Below are 19046 nucleotides of genomic sequence, written 5' to 3' on the forward strand. Positions count from 1 at the left end.
TCATCTTGGCAGATCCTGGCTCTTCAGGAGACACCTCTATCAGCCTGAGGCCCTCTGCCTGAGTTTAAGCAGACAGGGAAGCCCCCATCCTCTTCTCCCTCCCCCCCCCATCCTCCTCCATAGAAGTGTTCTTGACAGCTCCTAAAGCCATCTCATTTCCTCCTGGCAGCCCTCAAATCCAGAAAACACTGTAGTGGACCTTAGCTGGGGTTCCAAGTTTGTCCAGTGGTTTTAACCAAAGGCCTGGGTTTCTGGGCATTAGGACTAAGTCTTTAGTGTGGTCTGGCTAAGAATTCAGGCCCTGTATCCCCCAAGAGCAGCTGAGTTGCTTTTTTGTTTGTTTGTTTGTTTTGTTTTGTTTTTCTGAGACAGCGTTTCTCTGCATAGCCCTGGCTGTCCTGGAACTCACTCTGTAGACCAGGCTGGCTTCAAACTCAAAAATCCTCTGCCTCCCAAGTGCTGGGATTAAAGGTGTTCGCCACCACTGCCCGCCCGGCGGAGTTGCTCTTTGACAACCAGAAAAAAAGCACAATCCATTTGATCCTGGGCATCCTTTATTTTTTGCATAGGCATAAATTAGAGTCTGGAGAGGTTTGTTTTGTTTTGTTTTGTTTTGTTTTGAAAGAATCAACAGTGCAGCATTTGTGACAGGAGAGCACAAAACAAGCCCCGAGGGCAGGGCTGAACAGGTTGCCATTTCGCCTGAACACTTAACCAGGCCTCTGCTTGCCCTGCCTAGCAGCTCCTCCTGGCCCCTTCCATAGACAGGCAGGACCAAGCCCCTCTCAGAGGCAAGAACTGGAAACTGGGTAACAGCTGGTGCCCCTCAGAATGGGGCTAGAAATCAAGCCTGTAGCTTTTTCAGTTAAAAAAAAAAAACAAAACAAAAAAAAAACAGACCTTGAGAATTCTATATATAATACAGCAGGATTGTTCAATCTAGAAGCCTCTTCCTCCTCCCTACACAAGGTAACTTCTGCCAGCCTCCCTCCCTCTCAGCCCCCATCCAACTGCCACAATACAGGCCAGAAAGGAAGCAATCTAAGCAAAAGCCGAGAGCTTAAGGAGTTGCTTTAGAGTGGACAGGGCCACTCTAAGTGCGGTGGGCTAGTGTAGCCCCTCTACCTGATATCTTGAGCCACACTGTGGCTATTGGCACTGGATCAGGAGAACCCCTGAAGTCCTCTCCCCTCTCCTCTAGACTACCCTGCTAGAAAGGCCCCAAAGACAGGGCTAGGTCCTCCCCGGGGGATGGGAAGCTTGCTGTGGAGCACAGGCAGGATGCAGCAGGAATGGAAAACAGACCCTCACCCCACATCAGGAGAAAAAGCAATGGTCCCCAGCACTGGGAATCTCTTAGGTTGGCACAGACAGACAGTAGTCCTCAGAGGCACACAGGAGCTGGTTTTGTCCCATTTGCTAGAAACTCCAGGGCTCCTATGGGCCATGGTACCTTCTATGCTGGAAGAGCACAGCAGCCTCTGAGTCATTTACCAGGCACCTGCCAGGGACAGTCCCAGCTGCAATAGTACTAAGGACTGTCCTAAAAGGCCACAAGACTCCCAGCTTATCCCTGGGACTCTGGCTTGGCATACCCATGGCTTTGGCACCTACCAGGAGTTCACTGGTGCCAGTCCCTCCACCTCACTTCCTGACTCACAGTCCCCCAAAGTATGCTACATATATACACCCTGGTAGGCGCCTAGCTCTGGGGGAAGATTAAGAGAGGCATGGGCCTGTTGGCAACCTCCAGCTGCTTGGCTTATGCAGGGAGTCTACACATGCTGCCTCTTCGTTCTTACTCCTGGAAGTCAGCGCTAACAAGCATGTGCGGGCAGTGGTGGGGTGCTGTGCACCTATTCTCAGAGCAAGGGTAGATGCTGGGAACGGTGAGCTTCCCATGGGGCTAGCAACAGGCAAAAAGATCTCAAAAAACTAGTGGGCAGGCTCTCCATGCACCCGGAAGCGGTAGATACACGTGTACTCAGGGTGGCCCCAGTTGGTCAGGATCCGTAGCTCCACAACTTGGTATGCGGCCATCTTAGAGGCCTAGGTAGAAAAGAGGGGTTCAGTGTCACAGAGTCCTTTGACACCTCAGCAACAGAAGGGGTGGGGAGCCACTCCAGCAGCCAGATGTCTCCTGCCCTGGGACTCATAACAAAAACAAAAAACTGAATTTCTAAAGTTTCTCTTTCCTGGAACAGAATTTCTAGGCCAAAGGCCCTGGGGGGACTTTGGGGTTCCTAAGTGTCACTACCCACATGAGCCAGCCCTTGGGCCATATATGAACAGTCTTGAGGACCCAGGACCAGCACAGTTCATCTGAGACAGGTGAATTCATCCCGTCATGGTTAGCATTATCAGTGCTTGTGGACACTTGGGCTTTTTCCTCAAGCGTCTAGCCTGATCTCTATGCTTAAAGCTATAGTGTTACAGGACTGAGGAACTGGGTCAGTTAGGAGCACTGGCTACTCCTCCATGTAATCCAGGCTCAATTCCCAGCATTCATAAGGCAACTTGCAATTGTCTGTGACTGTGGTTCTAAGGCATCCAAAGCCCTCTTCTGGCCTCTTGGGTACCAGTACACAGATGGTGCACAGATATATATACCAGCAAAATACTCATACACACAAAATCAAGTTTAAAAGAATTAAAATGAACTGTCCTATATTCCTAGCTCCAGAATCTGCCTCTAACAGGCCTAGGAGATCTGACGCCCATGTGCCCTACCTGGGGCCCCAGATCTCTGCACACCCATCATCTTGAGCACCCTTCACAGTCACTTCCTTGTCACAACCCTTCCTTAATAAAACTCACTTCAGTGGAGCCCCTGATCAGAAAGCTCTGGACGCTGCCATCTGTGTCCCTGACAGGAGAGGGTCATCTCTATCCTACACCCTGAAGTAAGGCAGGGTGGGAAGACACACCCATCCCTGAATCCTCTGCCTAGCATTGCAGATACTGGATACTGGAAGATGTCTGCTGTTGACTGGGAGTGTGAGGTACCACCCCACAAGCACACACCCTGTACCTGGAAGTAGAAGGTCTGGATGGGCTCCCCATCCTGGTCGTAGGCAAACGTGCCAAGAAGCGTCCCTTCCTGCTGCAGGTCTTCATCGAAGCCCTACAGAAAAGCACACAGGGAGGAGTCAGAGAGGGCCACCTCACTCTCACTGCCGTGCTGAAGGGCCAGGTCTCTCCAGGCTCTCTCTAATGCACTAACCCCTCACTGCCAGAGCCACCTAGTGTAATTCTCAGCAAAGACCCCACACACCCCAATAAAGATCAGGTACTCACAAAGATGGCAAAGTCCTTGGGTGCACTGGAGATAGTGCTGTTGGGTGACAAGGCCTTGGGCACGTGCTCTAAGGTGACAGCTGTGGGGCGAATACGAGCAGAGAGGCGGACCACTGCGAAGCCCTGGGGCCCCTGAAAGGCCCAGCAGTTGCCTGGGTGCACATCTGGCTGGAGGGGGTGGGAGGCATGTCAGAACAGGGCCTCTAATCCAGCTGTGGCTGACTGAGACAGGGCATTCCCCACTGTGTTCAGAGTGCCCACCTGCAGAATGACTCGAGGTGACTGGGAGTGGTACCACAGGGGGATGCCAAAGAGGCTGAGAAGAGCCGTCTTCGTCTCGTAAGTCTCAGAACAGCGGGTGCTGATAACACTGGCTCCTGTCGCAGGAAAGAACAATTTTAAAACTCACAGTGGGGAGGCCCAATAAGTTCGGGTGGTGGTTCCAGGGTTGAAGAGGCGGCCAGAGAAGAGACTGCTACTGCCTGTCTCCAAGAACATGGGGACAAGTCCCTCAGGTCCACCCCTTAGCTCTAACCCAGTCTCACAGAACCATTCCCATCCAGGGGTCCGCTCAGTGGCTCACGGCTTCCCTCAGCCATCCCAGGCCTTGGATGAAAGTCTAGTTTGTGCTGGTCTCAAGCGCTGTATGCTTAGCACTGTGCTGCCTGGCAGACCTGGGGCCTAGCTGGCTTCACCAGGCTAAGGTGAAGCGGTGAAGGCGGCACATACCTCCTGATTCCAGGGCATAATCCACCATTCCAATCCGGTCCTCACTGTAGCGCTGCAGGGCTTGCTTGACAATCCGGTGCACTTGCTAAAACATGCCCCAGGGAGTCAGTGGGATGTGAATGGGGCAGAACAGGTACTGCATGCATATCCATAGACTGGCCCTGCTGGACTAGAACCAGTGGTACCCAAGCAGGTTTTGTACACTGCCACCACCCACACTGGGCCCAGAATAAACACTCGAAACTCCAGCCAGGAGGATCTGTCATGTCCAAATACACATGAAGAGCTGGCCGTGTAAGACTTCCAGGGGAAAAAGCAATGTGTTGGAAGAGTAGTCATCCCTTACCTCCTCTGTCACCCCAATTACGCCTTCTTTCTGCAGTGTCTGTCCCAGAGAAGCTGCAGCCTCCCTGGCTGACTTGCCCTGCACCTCAGCCATATTGGCAAGGATCTTGTTCTCCAGCTCCTGCAGCTGAGCATGCAGCTCGTCTCTCTGCAGGAGCCCGCTTCGGGCACCCCTATCTCGAAGAAGGAACTGACTGATCCAGTCAGGGAACTGGGATTCCACCTACGGACAAAGGCAATGTCACTCAGAAGCTTGCAAGAATGGCAGGGGCTGCTATGACAGGGTGGGTGGGCTGTCACTGGAGGAGGAAGCAGAGCTGAAAGGGAAGGATGAAGACCCTGGAAGAGATGTTAGAGGTTAGGAACTACTCTCTCCAGGGAACAGTGAGGGCGATTAGAAAGTATTTCCCTCAGAGCCCAGGCCTGCATCCCTGCATCGGATCAGCTATGCATGTGCCTCCAGACCTACAGGTCAAAGACACTGCTCCAGCTGACAGACACCCCTCCCAGTGGGCGGTCTCAGAGGGGAGGGTACTTCCCACTCACATCAGCCCTGGCAGCCTGGATCTTCTGTGGCAGCAAGCCCACTTCATCTGCCACAGAGTTCTGCTTCAGAGTCAGGGCAGCCAGCTCCTGCCGCAGGCTGGCCAGTTGGGCTTCCAGCCGTCCCAGCTCCTTCATGGAGCTCTCCTGGAAGGCCTCCTGGGTCATGCTAGTTCCAGATGGAAGGAAGCAGGTAAGGCCATGCTGAGGAAGGACGAGGAACCCCTGACTGACTCCAGTCAGAAGGTGTAAGCCCATCACTGTGTGTGAAGGAGCAGGGCTGCCTTGCAGTCTGGGAGTAGAACACAGCCCAGGAGCTTGGGCTTGCCTGTCTCACAGCTAATTCTGGCCTGATTTTCTGGAGGCCTGGACAGCACAGTTCACAATGTCACAGCCTGCCACGCCTTCACAACTCGGTCATAAGAGCAGAAGGCATACAGAAAAGACCAGCTCACAAGCTCCAGTTTCACTGCCATGCCTGTCCCCGCCTCCCCCAGGCCTTAACAACCTGCCTTGTACCTTAGAGGCCACAGGCGGGATCCTAAGCTAAGTCGCAACCAACCAGGCAGAATCCTGACGGGTGGCAGAGCAAGCCGCCGCCAGATGGCTGCCGTTACCTTTGCCATTCTGTCTTCAGCTGCTGGACACGGGCTTCAGACTCCTGGGGGCAGCAAGAAGGGACAAGGACAAGACAGGATGAGTTCAGAGACGTCTGAGGGACTGTTCTATATGGGAGTGTTACCCACTCCCTGGAGCGTACCCACCCACGGCCCTGAAAGGGTCTCCCAGCTCTTTCAGCAAAGATCAAAGCAGGTGAAGTCCTGTGAGTCTCGGCCCTTCTCAGACGCCTTCCCTTCTCAGACTGTGCACAAACACACCCAGCGCAAATACCATCCTTGCCCCCCACACACATCCCCGGTCACTGTGATGCATCTACATCTGTGGCAAGTTCAGGCCCCAGAGAAGGCAACATCCCAGCGTATCCAAAGCAGAATCAAGGACAGATGTAAGTTTGGGTGAGATCCCAGTGCAGGGTTGCATGCCTAGCCCACTGACCTGAGAGGCCTGGACAATCTTCTTGAAGAGGTCTTCGGAGTCTTGGTGATGCTCTGCCCTCAGAGTAGCCAGCTCTTCCTACCAGATATGAGGGTTGATTTTTGGGGGGAGGGGTCATATGTTTGCTTTTGAGGCAGCATTTCTCCATGTAGTCCTGACTGTCCCAGAACTCCCTCTGTAGACCAGGCTGACCTCGAACTCAAAGATCTGCCTGCCTCTGCCTCCTGAGTGCTGGGATTAAAGGTATGCACCACCACAGGGAGAGAGTTTGACAGTTGCCCTTGGAGGAACACTTGTGATTAGACATGGCCTAACTGGGTTCCTTCTAGGGTTTCTTCAACTCCCAAGTTTCAGCTCCTGGCCCTATGTTACAAGGCTCTGAAATACAAGGAGTAGCACCTGTGCCTAACACTTCACTTGTGTCAGGCACTGTGCCAGCGACTCCCACCACAGAAGATGGAGCAGCTTCATCTTGACAGGGTGCCTGGCCAATGGCCCTAAGAGACACACTACTGTCTCCTCGCAGCCCTGTAGGGCCTCCTACGCCTGCATATGACTATCAGGGTTTTCTATGGTGTCCCCTTTATGAAATATGCAGTCCCACCCCCAGGCAACGATGTCCCTACCTGGATACGAGCCACTGTGTCCCTGCGCAAGTCCTCCTTCAGGGCAGCCTCACGGCGGCTCACCAACCCTTCTAGGAGAGACAGGGCATCTTCATGGCTCAGGCTATTGCTTCCTCCATGGCCAGCAGCCCCCTGCCGCAACTCCAAGCGTTCCAGCCGTATGGCCTCCTTCTGCCAGTTTGAGGAAAACTCAGAAGCAAGAGCTTCCAGGCGCCGCTCCAGAGAGTGAACCCGGGAGAGAATACGCTGCTCAGCCTGGTGGGGCCAGAGGTAAAGAACAGAGGGCCCAGGGGAGATACCACAAGGCTTCCTGAGTATGGCCACTGAGACAGACGGCAGAGAGAAAAAAGTCCCAGGGGCTCCTGACTGCACAGCTGGGACATGGCAGCTGGGCAGTGGTACAGGCCTTTAATCCCAGCACTTGGAAGGCAGAGCAAGTGGATCTTTGTGAGTTCAAGGCCAGCCTGTTTTACAGAGTGACTTCCAGGATAGCCAGTGCTAGTGAAACTCTCTCTAGGAAAAAACAAACAGGGCAAAAACAGCTGGGACATGGTTAGTAGGTGCAGCATTTGCCAGGAGATACTGAGCGTGCACTGCAGGAGGGCCCCCCCGCTTCCAGGCCCCCCTCAACATGTTGTCACCATCAGATCCCAATGTGGAGGGAAAGGTAGCTGGGAGAGGGAGTCTAAGCACAGGGACTGGCAAGGAAAATTTTGTGAATTTGAAGAATGGTCAGAGGGGCCCAGCTAGGCAGCCCCCACCTCATGCTCTGTATAAGGTGGGGGAGGCAGCTTTTGGCTTTCAAGTGCTTTTGCTCTTCTATAGATAACTATACCAAAAGGGGAATGGTTTGAAGGCTTTGTATTTTCTTCCTTTAAATGAATGCCCTAGAGAAGATGTAGTAACAGCCATCAGACCCAAGGGTGGCACCTTGGATATGTCACAAATATGACATAGTAGTATGTCATGAATATGAGGACTACTGTTGGCCAGACAACAAAATCTTTGCCAAGGGAAATTACAAAACACAATCTACCAACTGTCCCTTAAAGGGCAAAGGACTTTGGGGCAGAGGTCTCAGGTTTTCAGACATTCTCTTTTAAATATATGCTTGCACAAAACCAAGGCAGCGAGCACAGAATCCACTCCTAGCCTGCCCTGCCCCGCCCCTGCCATCACCTCTCCCAAGCAGCTGTCTTCACTGAGTCTTCCCACAAGCAGGTCCTGTCTCTGCTCTGCTGGCCTTGCTTCCCAGAATATGTCATCATTTTAAGAAATAAGAGCATACTGTGCTGGAACATATTGTTTTGTTTTGTTTTTGTTTTTTCGAGACAGGGTTTCTCTGTGTAGTCCTGGCTATCCTGGAACGAACTCTGTAGACCAGGCTGGCCTCGAACTCAGAAATCTGCCTGCATCGGCCTCCCAAGTGCTGGGATTAAAGGCGTGCGCCACCACCGCCCGGCGCTGGAACATATTTAAAATGTGGCAAGCTTAATTCAGCTGATACAGGCGACGTTCACTTCACTAGAGGACTAACAGTTTGGAGGGTGGGGGAAGGGGCTGTTTGTTTGAGGAAGGGTCTCACTCTTAGTCCTGACTGTCCTGCAGTTTACTATGTAGCCCAAGCTGACTGCGAAGACATGTGAAGCTCTTGCCTTAGCCTCCTAAGTGCCAGGACTACAGGTGTGAGCCACCATGCCCTGCAAAAACCAAGAGGTTTGTGTGTGTGCCATGTTCTTGTGTGTGGTGTAAGCATGTGTGCACAGAGAATATCTGTGTATTGTATGGAAGCATCACCTGTCAATTAAAAAGTCTATGGCCTATGGCTTATGCAGGGAATAGAAGGTAGGACATCTGGAAGGCAGAAAGAATTCTGGAACAGGCCAGGCATAGGAGACTGGCCCAGGGCAGATGTGAGGAGACAAGATGTGAGGTACCCAAGCACAGGTAAGCAGCCACATGGCAGAACGTAGGTTAAAATAATTGGGTTATTTTACTTATGATCTAGTAAGAGAAGAGCCTAGCTATATGGCCAGGGTATTTGTAAATATATTTTGAGTCTGAGTCTTATTTCTAGGAGCATGGGACTAGGAAAAAGAACCAGATCTTAACTTCAACACGTGTGTGCACACATGTATGTATGTGTGCACATGTGTGTGCAGGTGCACTTGCTTGTGCGTGCACAAGGGGAGGCCAGAAGTTGACAATAGATGTCTCCCTCTATGGCTCTCCACCTTATTTTTTAAGCCCTCTCATTGAACCTGGAGCTCAGTATTTTGGCTAGACTGACTAGACAGCAAACCCTGGAGATCCACCTGACTCCACCCCTCCACCCCAGCACCAGGTGACAGGCCTGTGCTAGTCAGACTGGTGATATGAACTCAGGTCTCACAATCACACAAGCATGTTGTGCACGCTGAGCCAGCACCACAGCCCTGGGACAGAGTTTCAGGTGACCTGTATTCTATTACACTCTGGATATACATGTCACCTTTAACTGTGCAGGCCCCTAAAGAGCACACCCTAGACCTGCCCTAATTTAAGGCACTGACCACTGTCTCTCACCCCCATGACTGCAGCCTCTGCAGAGTGACCTGGCAGGCTGCCTAGAACACAGCTGAGTTGCTATGGGAGCAAGCCCAGGCTAGCTTGACAGGTGAACAAAGATCAGGTAGGGGCAGTTGTCCCTGTGAGGGCCTGGGCCTGTTGGCCTACTAAGCAACTAGCACAGACTGTCCTGGGAGAGTCCTCCAGACTCACAGCTACTACATACTTGAAGTTTTAAGCCACAGTATAAGTTGGGGGAGGGGTGGGAGGTACCAGGTCAGGATGTTACACACAGAAACCTTGGCAGTATGGAGAAATCACATTGGAAAGCAACAAGACCGTTTGGCAGCCCCTTCCTTCTGCTTTCTGAAGATGTACATAACTTTTGAGTTGTTGAGTCCCGTTTAGAGGAAAGTTAGTCCCCCCCATGACCACAAACAGCCCAGGAAGGGTGTTGTAGTTTTCTGGTTTTGTGTGAGTTTTGTGTGACTTCTCCTACTTGCAAAGCCAGGCTGGAGAAGTGTCCTCTTCACCCTCAGACTCACCTGGAATTGCGGGGAGGCATCTCTGGATTCCCACACCTCCGGCTGCCTCCTGCTCTCCTTTGCTGCCCACCAGGAGGCCACCGCGGGTTGCAATGTCTGCAGCCCTACGGGGTAAAAATGCCAAGCACCTAGGAACATGGAGAGAGTACTGAGAATCTTCTTGGTCACAGCCTGTGTCATGCATTGTGAGTCTTGCTCTACCAGAGGTGGAAGTGACAGCCCATGGCCTCACAGCACCTTCATGCTCACACCTTACTCCGGGTGTCCTCATTCATCCCACAGACAGTTAGACTTAGGTGAAAACAACTTCCTTTACTAGTTACAGATTCTCAGGGGTGGAGCCCAGGCCTGGATGGACACACTCATGGTTCAGTGAACAGTCCCCTAGGAGCTTTGACAACAACTACAACAACATTGACAACAACAACACTGACTGCCTTGTCCAGAAGGGTTAGCTGGCTCGAGTAGCATTTGTGAGTGGGCTTAGCAGCTCCCTGGCTTCATGGCTGAGCATCACAGACAACACAGCACCCGCTTCAAGGTGTGGGATCCAGGATTGGGGCCCAAGACTGCAGCCACAGAGAAACAGTGCCTAATTCCATGTTTGCCTCTTACTATCAGCCATGAGCAGGGAGGGGAAGGCAGCATACACAAGCCACTAGGCCTGAGGTCCCAAGTGGACATGACCTCACTGAGCAGGTCTGGCCCCTCTCGCCTCCCATCTCCACATGCTCTGGCTTCGACATCGTCTCTATCAACCATGAGGAATTGGTACAGCTCAGACTGAGCTGTGCTTAACACCAGGGAAAGGGCTGGCAGGATAAACACTGCACGGTCGTGAATAATAAGGTAAAGTTATTTTAAGGGTGATGCCCAGTTTCCACTGAGTATGAACAAGTTGTTCTTGTAACAGGAAACAAAAAGGAAATCAACATTTGGAAAAATGTCCTGCCCTTTTTATTAATAAAAGAAGCCGGGTGATGGTGGCACACACCGTTAATCCCAGCAGTCAGGAGGCAGAGGCAGGCAGACCTGTGTGTTTGAGGCCACCCTGGTGTTCAGAGTGAGTTCCAGGGTGGAACAGCCAGCGTTACAGAGAACCCATCTCAAAAAAAAAAAAAAAGGAGAAGTACAAGACCATAAAACTAAACCAACTCTCTGGAAAACACACACACACACACACACACACACACACACACACACACACTAACAAAGCATTGCTCTGCAGGTGTTGAAAGCGAGCCTAGGTCTACACAGCCAAGTCACACGAAACCGGAAACTCAGTTAAACTATCTAATGAGAAGCGGAACACACAAGACAAAGACAAGAAGGTCCAGCGGCAGGCACAACAGGGAGAGCTGTGGGTAAGCAGCTCTTACGGTCTCAACCAGTGCCTTTCTGGCTGTTTCTAGCTTAAAGGCAGCCAAAGGTTTCACTTGATCTTGTAAGAACAGTCCAGTCACACAGACTCTGTCCTGATTTGGAATAGAGGGAAAATAGCTGCTCCTAATAATAGCTCAGAGTTCTTGCTCGCTACCCAGAAAGTAGCTATCCGGGGGTGTGTTCCTCCCAGAAGCTCCCTGTACTATATAGCAAGAGTAAGGTCAGAGGTGAGGCATGTCCCCTCAGCCCTGGGACATTGTCAGACAGGGCTGCCTGCATCAGTAGAGGACTTGGGGTGGGACTAGGGGAGTAGGAAAGTCAGGCTCAGGGCTCTGCATGGCTTGCTGGATCACCATTAGCTGCAACTCTGCCACACCCTAACCCTGCCTCTGCCTTCCCTCTCTTCACCCCTGCTTACCATAGGTCAGACCAGTCAGGAGTAGCAAGAGTAGAAGGAACCACAGAAAATTCTTCAGGTTCGGCGAGAAGTGCCTGGACCTCAGGAAGACAGACGAGAGACAGATGTCAGTGGGATCTGGGCCTCCATTCTGCACTTAGTCCCTTGGGACTTTTCTAGAATTCTGAACTAGAGTTAAAATATGTACCCTTGGGCTTCCTATGGGACCAAGATCAGACAGGACACTAGAATGGTACCCGTAGGTCCTAAGAGTTACAGGGACATTTTGGTTCCATGAACTGTAAAACATTTGTGTGTGTGTGTGTGTGTATGTGTGTGTGTGTGTGTGTGTGTGTGTGTGTGTATGCAGATGAGCACAGGTTCTTTCAAAGTCCCTGAAACTGAAGTAACATTATGTTGTGAGCCACCATGTGGGTGCTAGGAATTGAACTCAGGTCCCGTGGAAGTGCTCTTGTGCTGAGCTAACCCTCCAGCCACATCCCCTCACCTCACATATATATTTTTCAAACGGTTTTGATAGGTAGCCCAGGCTGACCTGGACTCCCCATGTAGCTCAGGCTATCTAGCCATGGTCCCTGACATGGACTTGGCAGAGATGCCCTGACCCCCTCCTGGTCTAGCTTTTGTTCTCTGCCCAGGGGACACAGTCTTTAACGTCTGTCCTGCTGGTTTGGGAACTTGGGGAATGACCCCACAGCATCCTCAGACATGACCTGATCATGGGAAGGAACTTCTGGAATGTAGCCTGTCATGGGTCTAAGAGAGAGGCAGGACTTCTGAGAACCCCTCTTTTGGGTTAGTGCCTCAGTTTGCCAGTGGAAACAAAGCCACCCCTTCTCTGAGGACGTAAAGGATCCAGGTGTCCTTAGGAAGGGTCTAGGTAAAGCAAGCACCTGTGTTCCAGAGTACTGCCTGAAGGTAATCAACTAGGAGGGAAATCCCACCTAAGCCAGAAGCTACACAGCCTGGGGAACCTTCAAGGAGTAGTGGACCACATTCAAGCTTAGAGTCTGTTCAGCCCTGTGGTATCACATCCTTCTGATTCTTCAAGGCTGGCATCTCACTCACCTGGTTAGGACGAAGACATCCAGGAGGGAGGCAGCAGTTGTCAGGCGGTACCAGGTGGTGCCAACCCACCAGTAGAGAAGACCAAACAGGCGGCCTGAAAAGTGGCCATTGAGCTTAAGACTTGGTTGTGTTTAGCACACTGCCCTTCCCCCATCTGTGTGCTCTCTTGCCCAATCCTTGCCAAGCCCCCTTTGTCCCACTCCACAGTGACCCCTCTCCAAGCCCACGGTCTTCCTATAACTCAGCCTGTTCCAAGGTGGCTCCTGCTCTCACCTGCTAGAGGGTTCCCACAGCCCTTGGCTCCCAGTCATGATTCCCCTGCAAGCCTTTCCCAACTCTGTAGCCTGGGTGCCCCATCACAGACACAGAGTGTGGAAGTTGTCTAGCACACAGCCAGCACTCACCTGGAAAAGTGACCAGAGTCCAGACAAAGGAGCCGGCCCGAGATGCTGCACTCCTTAACCCTGACCCTGAACTGTGCTGGTCTGAGTCTGTGTAGGCTGCAGGAAAGGGGAGGAAAACAAACGTAGCTCCTTAAGAGCACTGATTCCTTAGAGCCGCAGCCGTGGAACCTGATTTCTCCTTGAGCTGAAGCCACTCATCCTCTGCCCAGAGTGTCAGACTGGCCCAGCACACAGTAGTGTGGTCCAGGAATGTTTGTGAAGTGAAGAGATGCGAGGTTTCCAAAGTCTTTTTCCTGGTGCTGGGGATTGAACCTAGGACCTGTGCTTGCTTTAGCACTGCGCCTCCTGCACTAAGTCCCCAGGCCTCGACATTTTATTTGCCCTTTGCACCCTTACCCTGCCAACAATCTCTAGGCAGTTGCTCCAACATGTATCAGAAATTTCTGAGTATTAACCATGTTTGGGCCCCAGATAAAACTGTCTACAGCACAGTGGTGTGGGTTCTGGGTCACTCACAGACCACTGGAGGAGGCTCCTACAGACACACAGTCCTAGGTGAGGGACAGCTTGGGCCAGGAGGGAGAGCTTTGGTGCAGAGACACCCAGTAAGGTGCTCACATGTGCGAATACACACACACACACACACACACACACACACACCCTCCCAAGGCCCCATATTTGCTAGGCAAGTTCTCTACCAATGAAAGAAACTCTATTCCCAGCTCTCAGGGAAGCTGTGAAGTGCCCAAGGCCTGTGACATGTGAAGTCATCTCACACTGTCAGGATGCCCCTTGCCCTCTGTCTCCTGTCTACCCTGGCATGGGGTAACAAAGCAGCACCTACCTGCAAGGTCATCCTCTGAAGAATAGCCTGAGGAAGAGCCGAAAAAGTCCTCTGCGGCCTTGCTCTCCGTGGTGAGCCCATTGGCTTTGCTGCTCTCAGATCCACCCGTTCCTCTCCTCCTCCTCCCCCGAAGGTCCCCACCTGGCAGGAGATAGGGGCTCTGCTGAGCGCTCACAGCCACCATCCTCGTGGGCCTGGAGCTGAGGGGTGCTTCAGGGATCGTCCTCCAAGGGACCTTGGGAACACTGAGAGGAGAGGAATTGGAGAGCAGGTCTCAGCAGCGAGAGCTGGGGTACTCACTCCAGTAGGGCTCACTGTGTAGGTGGTCATCCAGGAGGGCACTCCTGGCGAGGGACACAGCCCGGGGGCTGCCTATGTAGGACTCTCGAACCAAGGACTCGCTGTAGTAGGAGGTGTGGGAGTCAGAGGAGGGGCCCAGCTGTGGAGCTGGGGACAGGCGCTTCACGTTGCTGGATTTCCTCTTCAAAGTCCTGTGGGTCAGCCATGAGGGGAGAGATAGGGGTTCGGGGGGTGAGCCCAGCCAGGAAGGGGAAGCCAACAACCCTTGCGACCCTGTTTTGTGTGGGAAGGCCTTGTTGCCAGGCGCCCAACAACCCAACTACTTCCAGCACAGATATTTCTCTGCTCCCAGTATCCATCTCTGGATCTCACCAGAGATGAGCAAGTCCATCAGTTAGAGACAGAGACACCATCCAACACAGGTTCCTAACTTCAAAGCCAAACGTTTTCCCATGCTTCCTAGGGGGGCTTGGAGTTTCCATAACCTACTGGAAATTTGGACAAACCTGACAGGGCCTCGGGGGCTCATGGCTGCAGGGAGGCAGGATGACAAGGCATGTTGCCCCAAGCCACTGGCCAGCGACTGAGGCTCTCCACTTGTCGAGATATGAAATGTGGGCCTGGGGAAGGTGGCTGCACTGCCACACCTGTCCATAGTCAACTGGCTGACATGAGCCCGGCTTACAACTCTGTCGTTTCCTGCCTGACTTTTGTGTGAAGCTGCTTCTCCCCACTTCCTGTTCACTAAATCGGAGGCTGGGTGGCCCCTGCACTCACAGTGGGTAGAGAAGGCAGCATCCTGGCTCCGAGCATCCTTACAGGAGTAAAGACAGACAGAACCAACCCCCTTGGCTCATCCACAACAAAAGCAGCAAAATGGAGGGTTGCCTGCTCTGCTCCTACCTGAGAGGACTGTCTTTAAACACGCTACTCTGGCTTCCTGCCACGGAGCTCGCTCCGCTGCTGCTGCTGCCACCATCGTTGTCATCCTGGGAGTAGCGTGTAAGGCGCTGGCTTCGTCTTGACATGATGGGGTGGGTGGGGATGGTTCTCCTGAAGGCAGACAGGGCAACATATAAGGTGTGTGGAGAACAGATGCCCTGTGCACTTAGGCAGAGCAGCTCTGTGCTCGAGGGCATCTCCCCTCAGCCCTGCCTACCACCTGCCTTGGGATTTACTTAGGACTAGGGAGCTTCTTCCATGGCTCTTTTCACAAGGTTTCCTAATTTATAGGTTGCTTGTCTTAATCACCCTTGGCACTGAGTTCTGTGGGAGCCAGAATCAAGCCTTGCTCGACCTCTGAGGTGCAGCAGGGCCTGACACTTGACAGGCACGGCTTCCTGGGGTGTGCCCTACAGTCCTCAACCCCCAGCCAGTGCTTTTTTCTCTCCAGCTGTCCAGTCTCATGTGCATCACTATGGGGCATACCTTCCTTCCTTTCCTTTTTTATGGGTTTGTTTTTATGTGCATTGGTGTTTCTCCTGCATATATGTCTGTGTGAGGGTGTTAGAGCCCCTGGAACTAGAGTTACAGACAGTTGTGAGCCACCATGTGGGTGCTGGGAATTGAACCTGGGTCCTCTGGAAGAGCAGCCAGTGTTCTTAACCTCTGAGCCATCTCTCCAGATCCTATCTTTATAGTCACAACCTCTGGTTCACAGACCCAGCTACATCCCGACTGCAGAAACCCGTCCCACTATATTCTGCAGCCCCTCAGCACACTGTGCTGTGACATCTTGATGTGACAATGACAATGATAAATGACTACTGGCTGCCTAATTCCTTTCTACTCATTAATGACCCTGGCACAAGCAAGACGGCCATCATCACCCATCTACGGGAAGGAACCTGGGACGCTAGTCTCTCTGCTTAGTACTGACAGGCTGCATGGCCTGGACATTTGCAGTCCATCAGAAGGTTTGCCAGTCATTTGGGGAGTGTTCTATTTAGCACACACTTGGAACATAGCTGTGAACTTCGTGGTTGCATGGCAGTTACACAACGAATATTTGTTAACGAAGTAAGGCAGAAGGTGGAGCTGTTATGTGGTGCTGCAGTCAGTCTGGCCTATAGGACAGTCAGAGTCACCACATGGGGTGGGGCGAAACTGATAAGAAGGCCAAGGTGAAAAGACCTGGCCAAAGACAGCCTTCCACTACCTGAGTGAAGATAAACAAATCTTTCAGCGCTGGGACCCAATTTCAAATCTCAGAATATCAACACTGGAGTATCACCAAGTCTGGGCTAGCGTTATTACAACACTTTAGTTCCCAAGCCCATCCAAAAAGAGTCCCTGGTATTTATGGCTTTGTATTGCTTCTGACATTCCTGGTGGATACTGACCTCCCATAGTAGGAGACACACCCAAATCCCAACCACAGAAACCAGAAGGTCAGGTTCATCCAGCTAGAAAGACAAGTAGCCTCCTGTCTGGGCTAACTGGCATCTTCCCAGGTGGGATGCCCATCTGGCATCTTTCACTCTCTTTAACTGGTGCTGGTAAAGGGACCAAGTGGTAGTAGCCAAAGCAGGAAGTTGCCTTGGTCCTGGGTTGTATTCCAGTCCTTATAAGGTAGTTCCACCCATGACTGCCACCCCCACCTGACAGCTCCAGATGCCCACACCCACCACCTCTTAACCCCTGCCCCGCTGTAGCACATGAAGCCTTTGGGGGCGGGAGGAGGGGGAGGATGCAACATGTTTATACAGTACCCATGCTGCTGTTGCAAGAATCTAAACGTTCTGAGAAAGTGAAGAGGCGGGGCACTGAACACTGCCCGTGTGCCACCTCCCAGCGCTCCCGGAGCGGTGTGGACCTTATCTTTAACTTTCTTACTTCATCCTGTTGTCAAAAAATAGTTTACCACAGCGGCCAGCCAGGTTACACAAGATCACAAAGGTCTACCGTGGGGAGCCGCGGGGATAGACACTCCTCCATCCAGCCATTAGTTAGAAAACCCTCAAATAAAACATCCTTTCCTACTTCAGAGCCTTGGCCCCTGAAAGACATGGTCCCTGTCCTGGGGAATCTTATACGTGACATTTCCATTCCATTTCCCCTGGGACACAAAAAAGTGCTCCAGGCGCTCACCCTCTGTCCTGGCTCTAAGTCACACCCGGCGCGCGAAGGCTTTGTTTTGTTTTGGTTGGGTTAGGTTGTTTTGGAACTGAGCTAAATGGGCCCTCCCCCGCCCCCCATAACTGTGACAGGCGGCGGTGGCGCAGGCTGGGAACTTCCAGTGCCAGGACTCGGCCTGTGGCACTGCCCTGGTCCGGTTTGGGGCGGCTGGGTCTTGGCTGCCCTCCTCCCGGGAGGCTGCTGGGGAAGTCCCGCCTGGGGACAGCGCCCTCCCCGTGACCGCGATGCGTCAGGGCGCCGGCCCGCGAGTGTCCCGGGGCGTGCGTCGCGCGGGGGCTGGAGTGGCCCGGCCTGGCCGAACAGGGAGGCGCAGGTCCGCGCTTCGGCCGGACGGCGACCCAGGTCAGGCGGGCGCGGGGCCGTGGGAGGCGGGCCCAACCCGTTCCTTACCTTGCGTGGCTCTTCCCGCGTCAGAGTCCCCCGGGCGGCGCCGCGCGCTGGGCCCGGCCGGACCCGGGGCTGGGGCTGAAACGCGCGCGGAGCGGAGACGCGGGACGGCGCGGGGTCGGTGAGCGGACAATGCGGCCGGCGGAGGCCCGCGCTGCGCGAGTGGGGCAGGGCGGTGCGCGCGTGGCCGAGTGTGTATGTGTGCGCCTGTCAGTCAACGCTGACAGCCCACAAGTCATTGGCCGGACCCAGCAGGCCCGCCCCACCCTCCGTCGCCGCCCATTGGTTGGTTTGAACACAAAGGCTCCGGCTCGGCCCGCCCTCCGCGTGGGCCCTGTAGCTCGCGCGTGGGAGGCGGGGGCGAGTACGACCTCCAGGCTATGGGACCTGAGCGTTCCCTCGCGCACCCGTGCCCACGCGCGCGCGGCGCCGGGGCTCTAAAGGCTTTAGGTGCTGATGCTCCAGGGTGTCATGGAATTGGCCCCGGGGAAGGGTCCTTAAGCTGGCCCCGCGCTGAAGGATAGTGCGCGGATGGTGTGGACGCTTGCCAGCTCCAGCCGTGTCTGCCCATTTTAAAGACAGGGGAAACAGGTCTGTGGAAGTTTTCTGTTTCTTATATAGAACCCACCTAGAGGGGAAGTTGAATCTAGAAGATTAATACCGTTTTAATTTTATGAATTCCAAGATGGGCAAGATACTACCCATCTTCCCAAAACACAGCTTTTTGTTGTTGTTTTAGTTTTTCTAAGACAGGATTTTACTGTCACCGAGATCCACCTACCTCTCTGCCTCCTGGGTTCTGAAATTAGAGAGCACCGCCATGTCCGGTTAGAAACCCCAAGTTTCACAACAGCTTTTATGTTAAGGAAGGCTCCATCCACACCCGGTGGCAAGAGATGATAGGGCTGGCGACAGATTCTCCTACTTTCCTCCCCCAGGAATGAGTTCCTGATTCCACAGACCTGTCCCCTTCCACCCCCTCCCCGCAAAGATGAAGGAGTGCGGCTGAGGATAAAACACTTCCGTTCAATCTCTTCTAAGGAAGATGGGATCCAGTGTCCTTCACTTTAAAATGCCAAGGGAAAAAAAAAACTGGGACAAGAAAATGATAAAAATAACAAAAACTGGTATTGGAAGGCAATAGGAAACCGAGAGGAAACACAAAAACCCTCATGTTTGATTGGTTTCACCGACAGATAAAACCCAACCCCCTTTCTAGACCTCCACTGTCCCATCTGGAAATGGGCGCTGCCTACCCTTACAGTATCTATGGACAATTACTTCTGAACAACTTACACTTGCTGGGAACTGATGCCTGCGTGAAGTTAGCTGCACAGGGAAGACACTGATTACAAGCCGCACCTAAGCAGGGCAGGGACTCCCGGTTGGGTCTTGGCTCCCTCCTTGCAGTCTCTA

The 19046-nt window shown here is 52.9% G+C and overlaps 1 protein-coding gene across 4 annotated transcripts; it reads right to left on the bottom strand.

The window, feature by feature from the left end:
* Nucleotides 1-536: 536 nt before the first annotated feature.
* Nucleotides 537-17764, bottom strand: Sun2 (Sad1 and UNC84 domain containing 2). Of its 4 annotated transcripts, none has more exons than XM_028789901.1 (18): nucleotides 17634-17761; nucleotides 15009-15158; nucleotides 14106-14296; nucleotides 13806-13946; nucleotides 12962-13057; nucleotides 12558-12651; nucleotides 11490-11563; nucleotides 9689-9816; nucleotides 6597-6851; nucleotides 5971-6048; nucleotides 5532-5575; nucleotides 4918-5083; nucleotides 4373-4594; nucleotides 4027-4111; nucleotides 3559-3674; nucleotides 3298-3465; nucleotides 3032-3124; nucleotides 537-2049 (listed from the first exon to the last, which is right to left on the bottom strand). In XM_028789901.1, the coding sequence occupies exons 2-18, from the start codon at nucleotides 15131-15133 to the stop codon at nucleotides 1936-1938; spliced, it is 2190 nt and encodes a 729-aa protein (XP_028645734.1). In that variant the 5' UTR covers nucleotides 15134-15158; nucleotides 17634-17761; the 3' UTR covers nucleotides 537-1935. The 4 variants fall into 4 exon arrangements, 3 of the variants coding, with proteins under 3 accessions (XP_028645734.1, XP_028645732.1, XP_028645733.1); XM_028789899.1 differs by having other exon boundaries at nucleotides 11490-11569; XM_028789900.1 differs by lacking the exon at nucleotides 17634-17761 and adding an exon at nucleotides 16817-16932 and having other exon boundaries at nucleotides 11490-11569.
* Nucleotides 17765-19046: the final 1282 nt, after the last annotated feature.

The sequence above is a fragment of the Grammomys surdaster genome, unplaced genomic scaffold (genome assembly GCF_004785775.1).
Source record: "Grammomys surdaster isolate TR1022 unplaced genomic scaffold, NIH_TR_1.0 125852, whole genome shotgun sequence".
In the NCBI taxonomy this organism is placed as follows: domain Eukaryota; kingdom Metazoa; phylum Chordata; class Mammalia; order Rodentia; family Muridae; genus Grammomys; species Grammomys surdaster.